Source organism: Palaemon carinicauda, chromosome 25 (genome assembly GCF_036898095.1).
Source record: "Palaemon carinicauda isolate YSFRI2023 chromosome 25, ASM3689809v2, whole genome shotgun sequence".
In the NCBI taxonomy this organism is placed as follows: Eukaryota; Metazoa; Arthropoda; class Malacostraca; order Decapoda; family Palaemonidae; genus Palaemon; species Palaemon carinicauda.
In genome coordinates this window covers 28,266,417-28,283,848 of record NC_090749.1, presented here as the reverse complement: position 1 = coordinate 28,283,848, position 17,432 = coordinate 28,266,417, and the positions used below count along the sequence as shown (strand labels likewise).

Here is a 17,432-nt window from a genome sequence, read left to right as displayed (position 1 = left end):
TCCAGCAAACCTATTAAGATTTTTTGCCAGAAGACGCTCAAAAACTTTAGATAATATGGAAGTTATGGAAATTGGGCGGTAATCAGTGGGACTTGAGCTACCACAAACACATTTACACAGAGGAACAACATTACCAATCCAGTTGATCAGGAAATTTCCTGTTGCATTGAACCTGAAATAATGTGGCTGTTTTTCTCACCGTTAACTGTTAACCGGTGTCGGTTGAACAAGAAATATCCTGTTGCATTGAGTTTTTGTATATAAAGGCGAGTGTCTGTAATAAAATTACTCAGTTGCTTTCATCCTGTCCTTGAGTCACAACCTTCTCTTGGCTCGTCACATTAGTGACCCCAGAAGTTGACTCGCTCCTCCCGCCTTCCACTCACCCTCGCCCCTCCGTCGTTGGTACTATGGCGGACTCTATGGAAGTTGGCGCTACGGCTGCCCAATTGAAACTTTCGTCATTCACCAGCAGAGAGGCGTTTTCTTGGTTTCAGCGCGCAGAGGTCCAGATTCGCATCAATGGCGTGACTTGTTCAACCACCAAAGCAGATTATGTTCTCACGGCGATACCCGAGGACACTTCCCCTGAAATACCAGAGTGGCTTTGTGAATAAGGAGACACCCCAATAGCATATGACGCCCCCGAAACATACCTTCTGCAGCAGTACTCGCCGTCGCCAGCCGCCCGTATAGCAAAGCTTTACCAGCTCTCTCCACATCCATTTGGGGACCAAAGGGCCTCGCTCGCCCTCAGGGAAATGACCAGTATTGCTCGCCAGCAACCTGCCGCAGATGGCTCTCCTCGTGAGGTGAACCTAATTTGTGCCCTTTGGATACGCTGTTTACCCAAACCTGTACGCGCTGCCATACCCGATGTCGATAGTTTACTCATAAAGGACTTGATGACCTAGGCCGACGTCCTTATGGACAGCCACTTCAAGACCTCCATCAACGCCTCCACTCCTGACGTAGAGGATGCCTATTCAACATTAACCGAAGCTGACGTAAATGCCGTAGGACATACACGCCTACCTCGTGACGTGCCGAAGCTGCGACAAAGCCACCCACCACCTACCACTCGCTCGCGCCCCAACCAACGACTTCTACAGCCACTTACTGCCTCCCATCCACCACAGTTTTGCTACTACCATACCAGATTCAGGGCAACCGCGAAGAAATGTGCCAAGGATTGTCGGTGGCCAAAAAACGTGTAAGTATGCCATCGCTCATGGCGGTGGCCTCCCGTGTTTCTGATCTTTTCTTTTTACATGATGCAGGAACGGGCGTGCGATTTTTTGGTAAACACAGGTGCTAGTCCTTCTCTTTTGCCAAGGGAACTCTTCAGGACATGAAGTAGTCTGTCTAAGTCTGCCGACGTCTGCTTGTTAGCTGCCAACAGATCTGCGACACCCACATACTGTTACAAGAACCTCACATTATATTTTGGAAACGGTAAATTTAATTGGAAGTTTCTCGTTGCTGTCATCACATTGCTAATCTTCGGTGCGAATATTCTCTCTCATTTCCACCTTCTGGTCGATGTCGCCCACCGACGATTGGTCAACGTGGACTTGTACTTGTCGACACCTCTTTAACTAGCCCTCTCCAACCTCGTTCTACATCAGCGCACCCACGGATGCCTATGCCTATCTCCTTACGTAGTACCCGGAAGTTTTCCGTCCAGAACTTCTCCAAACGCCCACGGCTCCTTCCAAGCATGGTATTTATCACCCTATCAAAACGACGGGACTTCCAGTCTTCTCAAAATTCCGACGTCTAGCACCGGAACGATTTACAGCCGTCAAACAGACGTTCGCCAAAATGCAGGAAATGGGCTTTTGCTAAAAGGCCTCCGGCCCATGGTCGTCACCCTTACACATTGTTCTAAAGAAAGACGCCTCCCTTCGTCCGTCGGGATTACAGGCGCCTGAACACGCAAAATCAACCGGATCACTAACCCCTCCCAAATATCAACGATGTGACCTCCTACCTGCACAAAGCGGAGGTTTTCTCTACGCTCGACCTCCTAAAGACGTATTATCAGGTGCCTATGAACCCAGAAGACATCCCTAAGACTGCCATCACCACTCCGTTTGGTAAATACACCTTCAATTACTCCTCTTTTGGCCTTCATAATGCTGGGGCCACGTTTCAACATTTCATGGCTGGCATCTTAGGGAACCTCCTCTTCAGTGTATGTTATGCGGACAATATACTTGTGTTCATCTCCTCAAAAGAGGAACACCTCCGTCACCTGCGCATCGTGCTCAAACGCCTGCAACAAAACATCCTTGTAGTTCGGTACGACAAGTATACCTTTGGCGGCAACGAAGTGTCAATCTTGGGGCACTGCATCACTCCTGAAGGAGTCCATCCCCTCCCTAAGAAGGTAGCAGCCATTCAGGAATTCCCCGGGCCCTCAACCGGCAAAGCTCTGCAGGAATTCTTGGGCATGGTCAACTATTATCATCGTTTTCTGCCAGCCATTGCCACCACTCTTGATCCCCTCTAGATCTCCCTCATGGGCAAGCCAAAGGACCTGAAGTGGGTTCGCATTAAAGTAGCGGCCTTCTGCAATGCAAAGAAGGCCCTATCAACTGCTGTGGCTTTCACTTTTCCTATCCCATATGCCCCTTTCCTTCTCTCCACCGATGCCAGCGACGTCGCAATTGGTGCAGTACTCGAGCAGGTGGTCAACGGCTCGCCGCGCCCATTGCCCTTCTTCAACAAAAAACTGTCCAAGGCAGAATCGGGTTATTCTACCTTCAATCGCGAATTGCTTGCAGTGCACTTGGCTGTCCGTCACTTTCGCCATTTTTTGGAAGGTACGCCTTTCCTCATTTGCACAGACCACATGCCTCTGGTGCATGCCTTCATTCGACAGTCTGACCTCTGGTCTGCCCGTCAACGCCGACATCTCTTCGGCCTGGCTGAATACAATTGCACCCTTCAATACGTCCCTGGGAAGATGAATCCAGTTGCCGATGCCCTGTCAGGAAACACGATGGCTGCCGTTCAACTGGGATGGCATTACAATGCCTTAGTTGAAGCCCAACGACAGGATATAGAGTATTAAGCATGTAGGACATCCTGCACGTGCCTCCGTTGGAAAAACTTCCCCCTCGAAGACTCCAACACCACCTTCTTCTGTGGCGTCAGTGCTGGTAGACCGCGACCTTGGATTCCTGCTCCCATGCGCCGATAGGTGTTTGATTTCATTCACTGCCATTCACATTCCTTGTGCCATTCTACTGCACCGCTGCTGAAGACAAAGTTCATTTGGCACAGCATATCTAAGGATGCTAAGGATTGGGTCCACGCCTGTACTTCTTGCTAAACTTCCAAAGTACATCGACACACGGATTTAGAAGTGGGCACCTTTCCTTAACCTCAGCGTCGTTTTGCACACATTCACGTCCAGGGTGTAGGCCCTTTATCCACATCACAAGGACATCGTTACCTGTTTACTCTCATTGACTGCTCCACTCGTTGGCCTGAAGCCTTTCCCATGGAAACTGCAACGTACGCCTCATGTACATCTGCCTTACTCTCAGGATGGATTGCAAGATTTGGTATCCCCGAGCATATCACTTCTGACAGGGGTACCACTTTCACCTATCAATTGTGGACATCGTTAGCAAATCTCCTGGGCATCACCCTACACCAGACAACTGCCTACAACCCCGCTGCCAATGGAATAGTTAAACGTTTTCATCGCACCCTCAAAGCAGCTTTGATGTCCCGCTGCAAGGATTCCAACTGGTTTACTCATCTTCCCTCCTGTCCTCCTGGGACTAAGGACCACTCTTAAAGACACCCTTAATGTCTCATAAGCTAAAATGGTGTATGGCAACCCAATGGTCGTCCCTGCCAATTTTTTTCCTTCTAGAACCTCCTTCGACGATCTCAAGCGCATACATTATGTCGTAGGAAGCATCACATACCGACAGACTTGCACTCTGCAACGCATGTCTTTCTGCGCAATGACACTAGCAAGCCACCGCTAACGCCCTCTTACACAGGCCCTTTCCTTGTGATCCGACGCAGTCCCAAAGCATTCCTACTAAACATTCTGGGGAAAGAAGACCTGGTCGCCATTAATCGTCTAAAACGTGCTTATCTCCTGCCAGATGACCCGCGTACAGTTCACCTCTCTAGATCAGGGCGCCCTATTTAACATGAACAGTATGTCATTTTTAGGGGGGGGAGTCATGTACCAACCATGTGTCACAAGATCGTACATAGTAACGACATTTCATTTTGTGTGTATATTATGCTTGTATCTTCTCTCTCCCCTCACACTAAAAAAGAACATGAAATAACATGTACGTTTTCTCACCGTTAACTGTTAACCGATGCGGTGTCGGTTTGAGCAGGAAATTTCTTGCCATTAAGTTTTTTTTATATGAAGGAGAGTGTTCTATAATAAAGTTACTCAGATGCTTTCAGCCTATCTTTCAGTCACAACCTTCTCTCAGCTCGTCACAATTCCAAGTGTGCATATATTGCCAGTGACTAAAATATTTGCTATACTTCATTGACTTCACTTAGTGTTGAATCTATTGATCTGGCAATGTTTTACAATAGAACAAATTAGAAAAAAAAATAATGTTAAAATCACTGACATGTTTAAATCTAAAAAGAAATGTTCATTTATCAATAGTTCATAAATAATTAAGAAAACAATGTTGCAGAATAATAAAATGCATTTGTAAAAAAAATCAAAATGTTCTTCAAAATTTATGAATCTGGAGAACAGTTTATTTCATATGTGATTTCACTTTTCTATTAACTGTATATCCAAATGAAAAGTGCAACTTTCAACCTGTGAATATATAAAAAGTAACATTGAATATTCCATTCTATTGTAGGTAGGTATTAGCTTGGCCAAGGCACCAGTCATCCGTTGTGATACTAAAGCTAGAGAGTTATTGGGTTCTTTTGACTGGCCTTATAGTACTGCATCTGATCCATTTCTGATTATGGCTCGTTTTCCCTTTGCTTATACACACAGAGAATAGTCTGGTATATACTTTACATAGTGTCCTTTTCCTTCATACATCTGACAACATTGACATATCATACATATTCTAATTCACTCCAAATTCCCAGCTAAAGGTTAAGTGAGATTGATATCGTTTACACTGAAACACAGAACAGAGAATAAGAGTCTCTTTGGCGGGGTCGTTTCATTATTGGAAACCATTTGAGGCCATCTTTGGGCCATAAATATCTTTTATTCTTGCCATAAACCATCTTCCATTAACTTGGTAAAGCATTTTATTGAGTCTCTCCTTAATCATGTCCCCTAAAATTCACCCATAAAGACAGCGTTTTCTTACTTCCTTGCGGCTGTCGTTGAAATGAGCACCGGCCCAGGGGAAAAAATATACCTCTCCTCCTCCTCCTCCTTCCCCTGGGACCATCTCTTCGGTCCCTTTCTTCTCCATACATTTCCCTTCTGATTCACCAACAGTCATTACCTTGCCTTCCCTGGTCCTGGCTTGGGTAGGAGAAAGATCAGGCGCCGATTATTGTTCTATGCCTCCCTAGCAAGTGACCCTTAAACCTATAGGTCTTCCTCCTTTGCATTTACGAGGAGAGAAGGCTAAAAATCTCGGTCTGTTCTTCAATTCCACATAAAATTGGCTTACTGGAAATCTTTTAAAATTTTTGGTGATCAATCTATTCTGAAGATGTGTTTTAATTCTTTATTCTGCTTTGGTTTGAGTATTGTTCTCCTGTCTGGTCTTCAACTGCTGATTCTCCTCTTAATGTTTTTGGACAGGAACTTACGGTCAATTAAATGTCTAATTTCTGATCTAGATAGCAATATCTGGCACTGTCGTTCAGTTATTATTCTATGCATGATGCATAAAGTACTTTCATAACTGTGACTATCCTTTGCATTCAGATCTTCCCAAACACTGCCCTCAGGCATGCAATACTAGGCATGCAGTTAATTCTAATAGTCAGGCCTTTTCCATCAATACTACACAGTATTCAATAGAAGTTTTATTCCAGCTGTGATCAGATTGTCAAATGATCTTCCCAATGAGGCAGTTAAATCGCCTAACTTGCAGCAATTTTTGTCAATGTCAAACAGGTTGACACAAGTCTATGTTTATAGTTTATATAGGTCGTGCCTTTTAATTGTTATTGATCTTAAAATATTTCATATTAATTATTCATTTGTTCTTCTACAATATATCTTATTTGATTCGTGACTTCATTTCCCCACAGAGTGTAGTTTCTCTCTCTCTCTCTCTCTCTCTCTCTCTCTCTCTCTCTCTCTCTCTCTCTCTCTCTCTCTCTCTCTCTCTCTCTCTCTCTCTCTTTTCGTAGAGCAAGTTACAGCGCACTCTACTAACAAAAAGTAAACTGAACAATCCAGCAACAATGCCTGAGGATTTTGTACCTGGCCGTAAATTGACTGTAATGCTTTGATTTTAAGAAGAAGAAAAAGAAGAAGAAGAAGAAGAAGAAGAAGAAGAAGAAGAAGAAGAGAGAGAGAGAGAGAGAGAGAGAGAGAGAGAGAGGGAGAGATTTCAGTGGTCATCGCTTGATCAAAAAGTATAAAGTTGTATTTCATGAATATGAACTGATGACAAGGTAAACATAAGGTAGGTAATTAGCCCCCCCCCCCTCTCTCTCTCTCTCTCTCTCTCTCTCTCTCTCTCTCTCTCTCTCTCTCTCTCTCTTCTTCTTCTTCTTCTTCTTCTTCTTCTTAAAATCAAAGCATTACAGTCAAAATCCTCAGGCATTGTGGATTATAAAAGATACTTGTCCATTCAGTTGTTGGTTTGTCCAGTTGCCTTGTTTGTTAATAGAGTGCGCTGTCACTTGCTCTACGGAGAGAGAGAGGAGAGAGAGAGAGAGAGAGAGAGAGAGAGAGAGAGAAATCACCAGTGAGTGAAAGTGATAAAATTAGGTAATCAACAGATATTGATACCTAATTATACGGATCAATTTGGCTAGAAAGTCTAATACAGGAGAAGCCTTCAGTCTTCACCAAATCCAGAGCAGAATATTCGACACCGAAGGACAACAAAGGGATATCACAAAACAGCTATCAATATCAGAAACAATAGGTCTGGTCAATACTTGGATGGGTGACCATTACTGAAACTACAGATGGGAGTCAGGGTGATGTGGGTAGGGGTTCCAATGGATAATAAGTATACTTATAACATCATCATAAAACACATTATGTATACAAATTAGGATCAGAATTGTTTAATAAGGCTATATATTTGGATTAAATAAAGAAATGTGTAGGAATTATTTCGATAATACATTCGTCGTTATCTAAACAAGAGGACATTAGGATGTCAAAAAAAAAAAAAAAAAAAAAAAATGAAGGATCTTCCCGTAACTGTGAGTGTTAAGAAAAATGTCTTCTGTAATTCATTCTAGAGTTTTATGGGATCTAGAAAAGTTGAATTTTATATTTCGAGAGAAAGAAATGTGCAATGTTGATGATTGACAAACAGCAGATGGTGAGAGAGAAGAAGAAGAATCCCAGTGCAGAGAAAAAAAAAGGATTTTCAAGGAGAGACAAAAAAGGAATGAAGAGGAAGAAGAAGAAATCCCCTTGGAAGTCATCGGCAATGAAGCAATCTCTATTGAATGATGGAGGCAGAAGGAAAAGGAATTTTGTGATATAAGAGGTGACTGGCTTTTCTTGAATCTAACCATCGGTATCTTGAACTTCAATCTCTCTCTCTCTCTCTCTCTCTCTCTCTCTCTCTCTCTCTTTCTCTCTCTCTGGCAATCAACCCAATCCTGCCACGAAAAAAGCTAAGTGGCTAAGCGGTAAGTCACGGTTGTTACAAGTTTCTTGGACCAGGGTTCGATTCCTGGCCGGTCATAAGCTATTGTCTTTGATTTGTTTCATCTGGGGCTCTGATCCCGAGGTCGGTAAGAGAATCATGGCATTAATGTATCGAAATATATAGCCTATTAAATAAATATATATATATATATATATATATATATATATATATATATATATGAATGTAAATTATTAGGATCCTATTTTTTTTAAATTGAGTGCCAATCCTGTTCATAATTCCTTCATCAATAGCAAGTTGGTCTCCGATAGAGGTTTGTTGAATCAGCTTATTCATGAGAGAGAGATGCTGACCGAGGTAGGTCTGCCCTTTGCAGTTATCTCTCTTTTAAGCATTTATTCAAACAGAAATGTGTTGTCTGTTAAAACGACCATTACAATATTCAGGAAGTGATTTTACAACATATAACTAAAACAGCCGATGAGAATTTTATGTACGATATTTTGAGATTCTTTAATTGTCCATCGTTTATGACTTGATCGAAGTCTATCTGGTTGATCTGAAGATCAATAACACATGTTATTAATACCGCCATGCTCTCTCTCTCTCTCTCTCTCTCTCTCTCTCTCTCTCTCTCTCTCTTCAATATTTATGCCATATACAACCCTTCTCAAAACATTTAAAGGTTCTCTATTCAGTTTATTTACCCAATCCATTGTGTCTGTGACAGTCAAACCCTTTAGAGAAATAATAAGGCTTTTAGTCTGGTCTGACAATGTTTTAATCAGATCAGATCATGTTACAAAAAACGAATTTCCACAAAAAAAAAAAAAAAAATCATTGACGTTCAAACACAATCATGTGTGTCAAACTACGATAATTGCTGCCCTGTTTATGAATCTTTAGGGCCATAAACCCGGTGAAATGAAATAAAGATGAGCTCTGAGGGAAATGGGGGAGGGAGGCAAAAGTTTCACCCTAAGAGCAGAGCAGGGGAACAAACTCACTCACTCACTCACACCAACAACAACAACAACAACATCGAGGATTTTGATGTTATGGAAGTTCTCATATTCTCAGTTACTCTGAAGGAAACGCTTATCGCCAGAACTGATGGTGAATGACATGCCTATAATACGCGACAGTCAAATATTCAAAAATTTCATATACACATACGTACACACATTCACACACTTTCACACACATATATACACACAGAGAAATATATATATATATATATATATATACATATATATATATATATATATGTGTGTGTGTGTGTGTGTGTACTGTATACATATATATATATATATATACTGTATATATATATATATATATATATGTATGTATGTATAGTACTTGTACGTGTTACTCTAGGTTCATGATAAAAATACAATGTCTTAGAGCCGTCCTAACATTAAGATAGTTTCTCACCGAACAGACTGTCCTACAAATAGTTTTCAGGAGAGCCCACATCCACACGCACACGCACACACACAACCAACAAACATAACCACACTCACACCCACATCCACAAACACATCCACACCCACACCCAAACCAAAACCCATAAACACATCCACACACAAACCCACACCCACAAACACATCCACACCTATACCTGCAAACACATCCACACCAACAAACACATCCATACACACCCACATTCACATCCACACCTATACCCACAAACACATCCACACCAACAAACACAACCACACACACCCACATCCACATCCACACCTATACCCACAAACACATCCACACCCACAAACACATCCACACTCAATCTCAAACCCACACACACACCCGCAAACACATCCACACTCATTCCCATACCTATACCCATAAACACACCAACAAACACACCTACACACACCCACATCCACGTCCACCCCTCAAACACATTCACACCCACAAACACATTTACAAACAAATCAACATCCCCAAACAAATCCACACTCAATCTCACACCCACATGCACACCCGAAACACATCCACAATCATTCCCACACCTACAAACACATCCACACTCTCCCCCACACTCACAATACATACACACCTACACAAACAAACACATCCAACTTCCACTTCCACACCCACATCCAATACCCACTTCCACACCCACATCTATATCCACACCCACACCCACACCCACAAAACATCCACACCTACACCAACAAATGAACCCACACCCAATCCCACTCACACATGCACATCCACACCCACAAAACATCCACACCTACACCCACAAACACATCCACACCCACACCCACACACGAGCATGGTGACTATTATCTCTCCTAATCGTTAGTGAAGGGACATATTGTTTACTTGTCATTTATTCTATATCCAATTATTGTTATTTTGTTTTTATTTGAATACAAAGATACATCCAGTAACTATGAATAAAGAAAAAGTTGAATTACCCAGAAAAAATATATATATATAAATATTCCATTGCCATATTTTCAGAATGTTTCGTTCTTTTAGTAAGGAAACTTTGAAGGAAAAGAGAAAATAAAATCGTGAAAAGCTATTATGGGCTGACTGTGCTGAGTTTGTGTTATATTTATCACTGGGTTGATACAACAACTTGGGACATTTGTTTACTAAATAAAAAAGGACCTTGGTTTTTTGGAAATGTATGATTTATTTTCTTTGCTGGGAGAGAAACTACAAAATATGAGCCTCGGTGAAAAGAAATATACCTTTCTATGTTGTTATATTAGGAGGCTTTTGTAAAAGTTCTTTTGAAATAAGGTCAGAGGTTTTAGTAACATACCGTTGTAGAAAGAATTTCTTTTTAACGACTTCTCGTTGAAAGAAACTCGTGTTTCTTTGTAATGAGCAAATCTTAAATGATAAACTAGGACTGTTTTCTATAAGTTGTTTTTGTCAATGTTGTGATGTTCATTGTTGTTGAGGTCATTAATGTTTTGCAAGGGGGTTTTAGTGTATGTGGCGTTGTTGATGACATGATTTGATTTGGTGTTGGTGGTGAAGGAGGTCCAAGTAATATATTTTGTTGCTTATCAAACAAGTCATTGTTAACTACAACAATTATTGTTATATACATTGCCGATCATCATTCTAGTTTTCATATATATATATATATATATATATATATATATATATATATAGAGAGAGAGAGAGAGAGAGAGAGAGAGAGAGAGAGAGAGAGAGAGAGACTAGTGTGCGTGATTTGTCAAAAGAGACGACTAAATATTTACATAGATATGCACACACATACAAGCGCACACACATATCCAACCTTCCCACTCCTTCCCATTTCCTGACTACAACACGGCAGGTTGGGAAATTTGTTGGAGATCGTGGTTTCCGATTGGTTGCCGCTCAGCGTGACAGGAAAGATAGCCTATATGTATGTATGTATGTTTATAGCCCTATATATATATATATATATATATATATAGTATATATATAGCCAGACAGTTGCTCTTTACTATGTAGGGTAGATGTATGTGCCTAATAACTTACTGTATATACGTGTGTGTAATAAGAAGGAAATATAATACGTGATAAGACGGCATTGAATACTGCCACAACATCCTGGGGAAAATGATGTCAAAGAACAACCTTCATTTAACGCTTATGATGATCTGTAGTGAAGTGTTATGGAATCTAGACCATCCATCAATTACAATGCTTTTCACTTCCACGTAATAGTAATATTAAGAGAGAGAGAGAGAGAGAGAGAGAGAGAGAGAGAGAGAGAGAGACGTTGTCACACTTCCATCACATCTGTTGCATAGGGAATTAAACACCACCGAGTCCATTAAACGTTAGATAAACCAGCGGTTTTTGTGATGCAAGGGTCAAATGCTCTAAAGAAAAGCTGAAGTTCGAAAAAATAACTTACATAAGAAGAACATTGTTTCATCCTCTGGAGATTTGTGTCACATAAAGATTAGATTATTAGTTGTTTAAAATAAATGATTTCATCTTCCTATGACTGTTTTTCCTACGACTGTCTCTTCTTGATATTTCTCTTCTCAATCTTTCCTTCTCTCCTTCTACTCTATTTTCTCCCTCCATCAATTTCCCCTTCAATTTTATCGCCCTTATCTTCATGCATACAGTAAGTACGTGACCCTTCCCATCATTCGTCTCTGACTTAATTTTGACCCAACAGATTATTCATCGTGTCACTGAAGAATTATAGTGAAGATCATTTATGGGATGTTAGCGAAGATTGTTTGTGTTTGCTAATTTGTCTGTCTGGCTTTTTTTTTTTTTTTTTTTTTTTTTTGGTTTGTGGAATAATCTGATTACTTATTTACTTTTTCTTTTCTAATTTTACATAAACTTTTTAAACTTATGCATTAAATTTTCGATGTGAATGCATGATTTCTTTATAGTGAAAGTAATTTCAAAATTGTGCTATTTTATTGCATTTTTTGTTTTCTCGTCTTCCTGGCTGATGGCGTAGTATGTTTGATACTGAATTTTGCTTAGTAGGACAATTTGAGAAATCTGAAAAGCATTGCAGAGAGGCTTGTTTTTATTCCGTTAATTGATGGTACATATGTTTCATGTAAATTACTTATCCAAACTGATGAAGAATGGGTGAGTTTGAGTTCGAATTAGGGTCATTTCCGGGTGTGAAGTCTTCAGCTGGCAAGGTCTCTTGCTTAAGGGTACACCCGGCACTCTATTCCATCTGTTTTCATGTTATTTTTCTTCACTGGGCTATTTTTCCTGTTGAACCCCTTAGGCTTAAGCATCCGTCTTTTCAAAGTATGGATGTAGCTTAGCTAATAATAATAATAATAATAATAATAATAATAATAATAATAATAATAATAATAATAATAATTGTCATCGTGTGATACCGGCTAAGATTTCTTCAGGTTGGTATTCGCTAATATACAGTTTTTTTTTTTTTTTTTTACAACGGTACAATAATAATATGAGGAAAAACAGAAATTCTCAAGGATTCTCATCCATAACATACAACTATACCTAAAAATACTTACAAAAGGCTACGCTGGTCCTTACTTACTTACTAACTTATTTACTTACTTTATGTATCCTATTACGGAATCAGTGATTGTATTTCTTATAAGTCTGGAACGCTCCCCACAGCTTCTGGAATCTCCAATTTCCTAGAATGGGTCTCTCGTATCCTGATTTCATTGCTGGATACTTCCGGGTTTTTGGTTTCCTGCTGCTGTATAAGGATTACTTTCCTATTTCTATCTGAATACATTTTGAAAGACTTCATTTCATTTACAACTTAGACATTGAATAAAAATTTGATTAGAAAAAATAACAAATTCAATGGCCTTTATTAGAAAGCTTTTAGTTTTTTGGAGTCAGTGGCATTAGGGTAACGTATTTAGATAATGAATGGACGAACGTGAAATTATTCGAAATTATTCCACATATCAAAGATGGAGATTAGAACTATTCAATGATAAACCTTTGAACAGATAGACCATTTCTCAGTATAGATCCTGATCCAGTCTTTATATAGAATAGAGATATCATGTTATTCTTATTACAGCCCTTTTTTTATATATCATAAATCTCTCTCTCTCTCTCTCTCTCTCTCTCTCTCTCTCTCTCTCTCTCTGTCTCTTTTTAGCATAAAACGTCAGGATTGAAACAATTCTTAATACCACTGCTGTCCTGATATTATTTTTTCCATTTATGTGTGACAAACCCGGTTTAATGCCAATTAAAATCTTGGTTTTATGATTATTTTTCATGATTGTCTCGACTGTCTTAACGCAACATTTTTTTTATGTTTCTTTTTTTATTTTTACAAAATCGACAGGTAAACAAGGATTCTAATGCAATAATGTCTGCGCAATGTATATACTGGGAAGCGAGAAAAGATATTCTTTAGAGAAAAAGGTGTAGAGAGGTCATTCGTTACCTCTCGCATCTTATTTTCAACCAAACCATCCCATGAAGTTGCCAACTACTAGAAATCAAATTGTTAATGTTCGATAAACAATCATAAAAAAGAATAGGTGTAAATATATATATATAAATAAATATATATATATATATATATATATATATATATATATATATATATATATATATATTTATTTATATGTATATATATATATATATATATACATATATATATATATATATATATATATTTCGTCACACTAAGCTCTCATCCGTCGGATAGGGGGAGAGGGAATAGTTATACCCTGGTGAGAGGGGGTGCGTTGTGTGTGCATATATGTCTAAAATCCTCGGTTGAAGAACTGATGGAATTTTCATTTATGGAGAAGCGTCATATTTATTTTTTCAGTATTTGCAAGTTTTGATTTTTAATTATTATCACTTTTTTTTTGGAGAGAGAGAGAGAGAGAGAGAGAGAGAGAGAGAGAGAGAGAGGGAGAGAGAGAAGCAGTTTGAATATGCATCGTTCTTTTTAATATGATTAACGAAATTAATTCATTATTATCACCCTTTCCATTACTATTTCCTTGTTGATGAAAATGGAGAAATCTGCCAACCCTATCTTGAGCAAAAATCATAAACCAAAGCAGATATAAATGTTATCATCCTGTTTCAGAAAATAGTTTTACTGGAGACTGTTTTAGCTCGATATCTTTATAGGGAAAATCTAAATTATGAACTGGTCGTGTTAAGAAGATGACAGATGTTACTATAAGAAGAGGGTTGCAATCTTTCATGAAGTTTGAAGCAAAAGGAAATTCACTTTGAAGATCTTGAGAACTTCAAAATTTTTCAACGAAAGTTTCCTGCCTCATTTTCATTTCCAGTCAGTTTCGAAAGTTTGAGGCATCACGAAAAAAATAGCGATAAAGTAAAGATGAGCTGTTCCTCGTCCTACTTCTGTATAAAAGGAAATTGCTTTCCGACGCTGAGTTAGTGAACTTGCTAAGAGTTTTAGCAACTAAAGTTTACTTCTTCCTATATAGAAAAAATAACGTCTTTTTTGATGAAGTGTTTTGAGAAAGATATAATCATTTCTTGAAGCTTTAAGATTAGGCAACTGAATAAAAGATAATTGTAGGAGAAAGATATCCATCTCCAAGCATAAGAGGAAATATGAAACTCAAATTGAAGGACTGTTTAAGCTAATCTCTTACAAAACGAGTAATTGTAGGCAAGCTTTTATATGGCCATTTCTAAAAGTCACAACAATTATTTGAATTAAAACGTTTTATTCTGAATATACATAATACAACGTACACTTCCATAGATATGCATAATGACACACAATAAAAATGATAGAAAATGCATAACACAATTTATATGCATGTACACGGGTCACCAAAAATTGGTGTAGTGTACATGTTGATATTTATGTTAGAAGTATGTGAGATTTATTCTATTTACCTTGATGAAAAAAATTCCAAGATGAAAGCCAGGTACTCTTTTTTTTGACAGTGACCTGCTGGTGGTGTATTTGGCTCTCAAGCATTACCGCCACTTCCTGAGGGCACGTCCTTCATCATTCACACGGACGACGTGTCCCTTGTGCACGCCGGCGTGTCACAGTCAAAAGTCCAGTGGCTGGTCCGGCCATCAACGCCAACATCTCTCTGTCATTTTTAAACCTACTGTACCATTCAACAAATCCTGGTAAACTGAAGCCGGTTACCGATAATAAAGAAACACTACTTAATTTGCAAAGTTTAAATCTGTCTTATTTTCATTATAGAAAAACTACGCTGTGTCATGCTCCAGGAAGAAGTATCTGGAGGTTGGTAGTCATGAAGTTTTCCAGAGGTAATTTGGATCTCTCTCTCTCTCTCTCTCTCTCTCTCTCTCTCTCTCTCTCTCTCTAATTAAATAGAAAAAAGATCAACTGCAGAGATTGAATGGGCGAAAAAAATTTATTGTCTTTATGACTTGTTTTAGTCGAATGTTTTTATTTTGTTTGCTCTTTGAAGAATGCTAAACGTTATCATGATAATTATGCTTCCTTATGATTGTAGAAATAAAAAAATGATAAAATATCATAAGAAAAGAGCAAGTGAATTATAAATCAGAAGTATTGTAGTGAAACATGAACCAAGCAGAGCAGGAGGCATCTTCCTCAAAAGCACATCAGACAACAAAACTAAAATAGTCTTTTGTTCGAAGGTTTTTGCTCTGAAAGATGCAGTTGGCGTTGAAGGATCTTGAGAATGATTGGTGTCAATATTGAGATGAAAGAAGAAGTGTAAGAGAGGAAGAGTAGTCACTCTTTGTCCTGACAAAATACGCTTTCAATTCTCTGCTTCCTGTGATTGAAGGGATTTACCAAACAAAAGTCTTTGCTAGAAGAACGTACAAGTACTTTTCTACTAAATCTTCAGCTTGCTTTTAAAATCAATCGACAAATTCTAAATTTAAAGTCATTAAATTTCCCAGAAGTGTAATATATTTTTATAAAAGGTCAACGCCAATGTGCTTGTGAAGGTGACGACTAAACATGCTATTTGTCAGAGAGCCTTACCTTATTGCCTTATTCTATGTTTGGGTTCCCCTCAGGTCCCTCAGTGTGAGGCACGTTGTATATCCTCCAGAGAGTTGCTAATGCATATTCCGGTGTACTTTGCATCTTCCAGTCTTGGATGGTCAGGGATGCATCATAGGTATTTATCGAGCTTATTCTTAAACACATCTACGCTCACTCCTGATATGTTTCTTAGATGAACTAGCACTGCATTGAATAGGCGAGAGAGAGAGAGAGAGAGAGAGAGAGAGAGAGAGAGAGAGATTATTCACCACCAAATCCCAAGCAATTTCCTAATATTCAATTGAATCTTTTGTGAGAATCAGATAAGAGATTCGTACAGAATTTCCATCATCGTTTTTCCATTGCCGATTTGTCTCTAATCGAGTCAGAGGAACGAGGTTCTGGAACAGCGTCCGGTAAACAACTGAGTTTTCATTCGTCTTATTTAGGGAAAGACGAAGCAAAGTCTAAGAAATAACGGACATTCGAGGATCGTATATAGAGGCAGAAACAAGAAGAAAAAATGAGTGTTGATGAAGATTCACTTATGTAAAATCATCACATGGCAATTGCAGCATAGTGAGTACAGTGACGTCTAGTTTCAAGTGTACATAAAACTTTGATTTTTGTTCGTGAAGGTCTTCCTAATAAACTTATTACTGATGTACTCCAATTTGTTCTGATACAGGAATAATTGAGAAATATGTAGTTCTCTCTCTCTCTCTCTCTCTCTCTCTCTCTCTCTCTCTCATCACTTGACCTGTGTTCCTTACAGGTCATTTAACCATCCATTATCATCGCTGATAATGTAGATAATTCTTCATAAAACAAGATAATCTGACCTTTTAAAAGGTTTATAATTGATAAACCTTTCAAATGACTCTTTAAACATGAATCTGTGATGAATAATAATCCTTATAATGGCATTGGTTGTCTAATGAATAATGGCAGTATATATCATACTCATATATCAATCAGTGGCATTTGTGACTTATTATCATAATTCCTTAGCCATATAGAACATCACGTAGTGTTATTTGATGGAAATATCAACCTTATTACCATAATTTATTCAGTTATGCCATTTTCATATCAGTCAAAGATATAGTTATTTATTATGTATTGGTCTGCTGCTAAATAGAATACGAATTGGTAATTTGATGAACACTAGT

General features: G+C 38.8%; 1 protein-coding gene across 1 annotated transcript; it reads left to right on the top strand.

Annotated features, from left to right (window-relative positions):
* Positions 1-9,774: 9,774 nt before the first annotated feature.
* LOC137618957 (putative uncharacterized protein FLJ46204) lies at positions 9,775-10,110 on the top strand. The gene has a single exon (XM_068349159.1). The coding sequence runs from the start codon at positions 9,775-9,777 to the stop codon at positions 10,108-10,110; it is 336 nt and encodes a 111-aa protein (XP_068205260.1).
* Positions 10,111-17,432: the final 7,322 nt, after the last annotated feature.

Coding starts and splice junctions, on each gene's coding strand:
- LOC137618957 (XM_068349159.1), top strand. CDS start 9,775: ATGCACACCCGAAACACATCCACAATCATTCCCACACCTACAAACACA.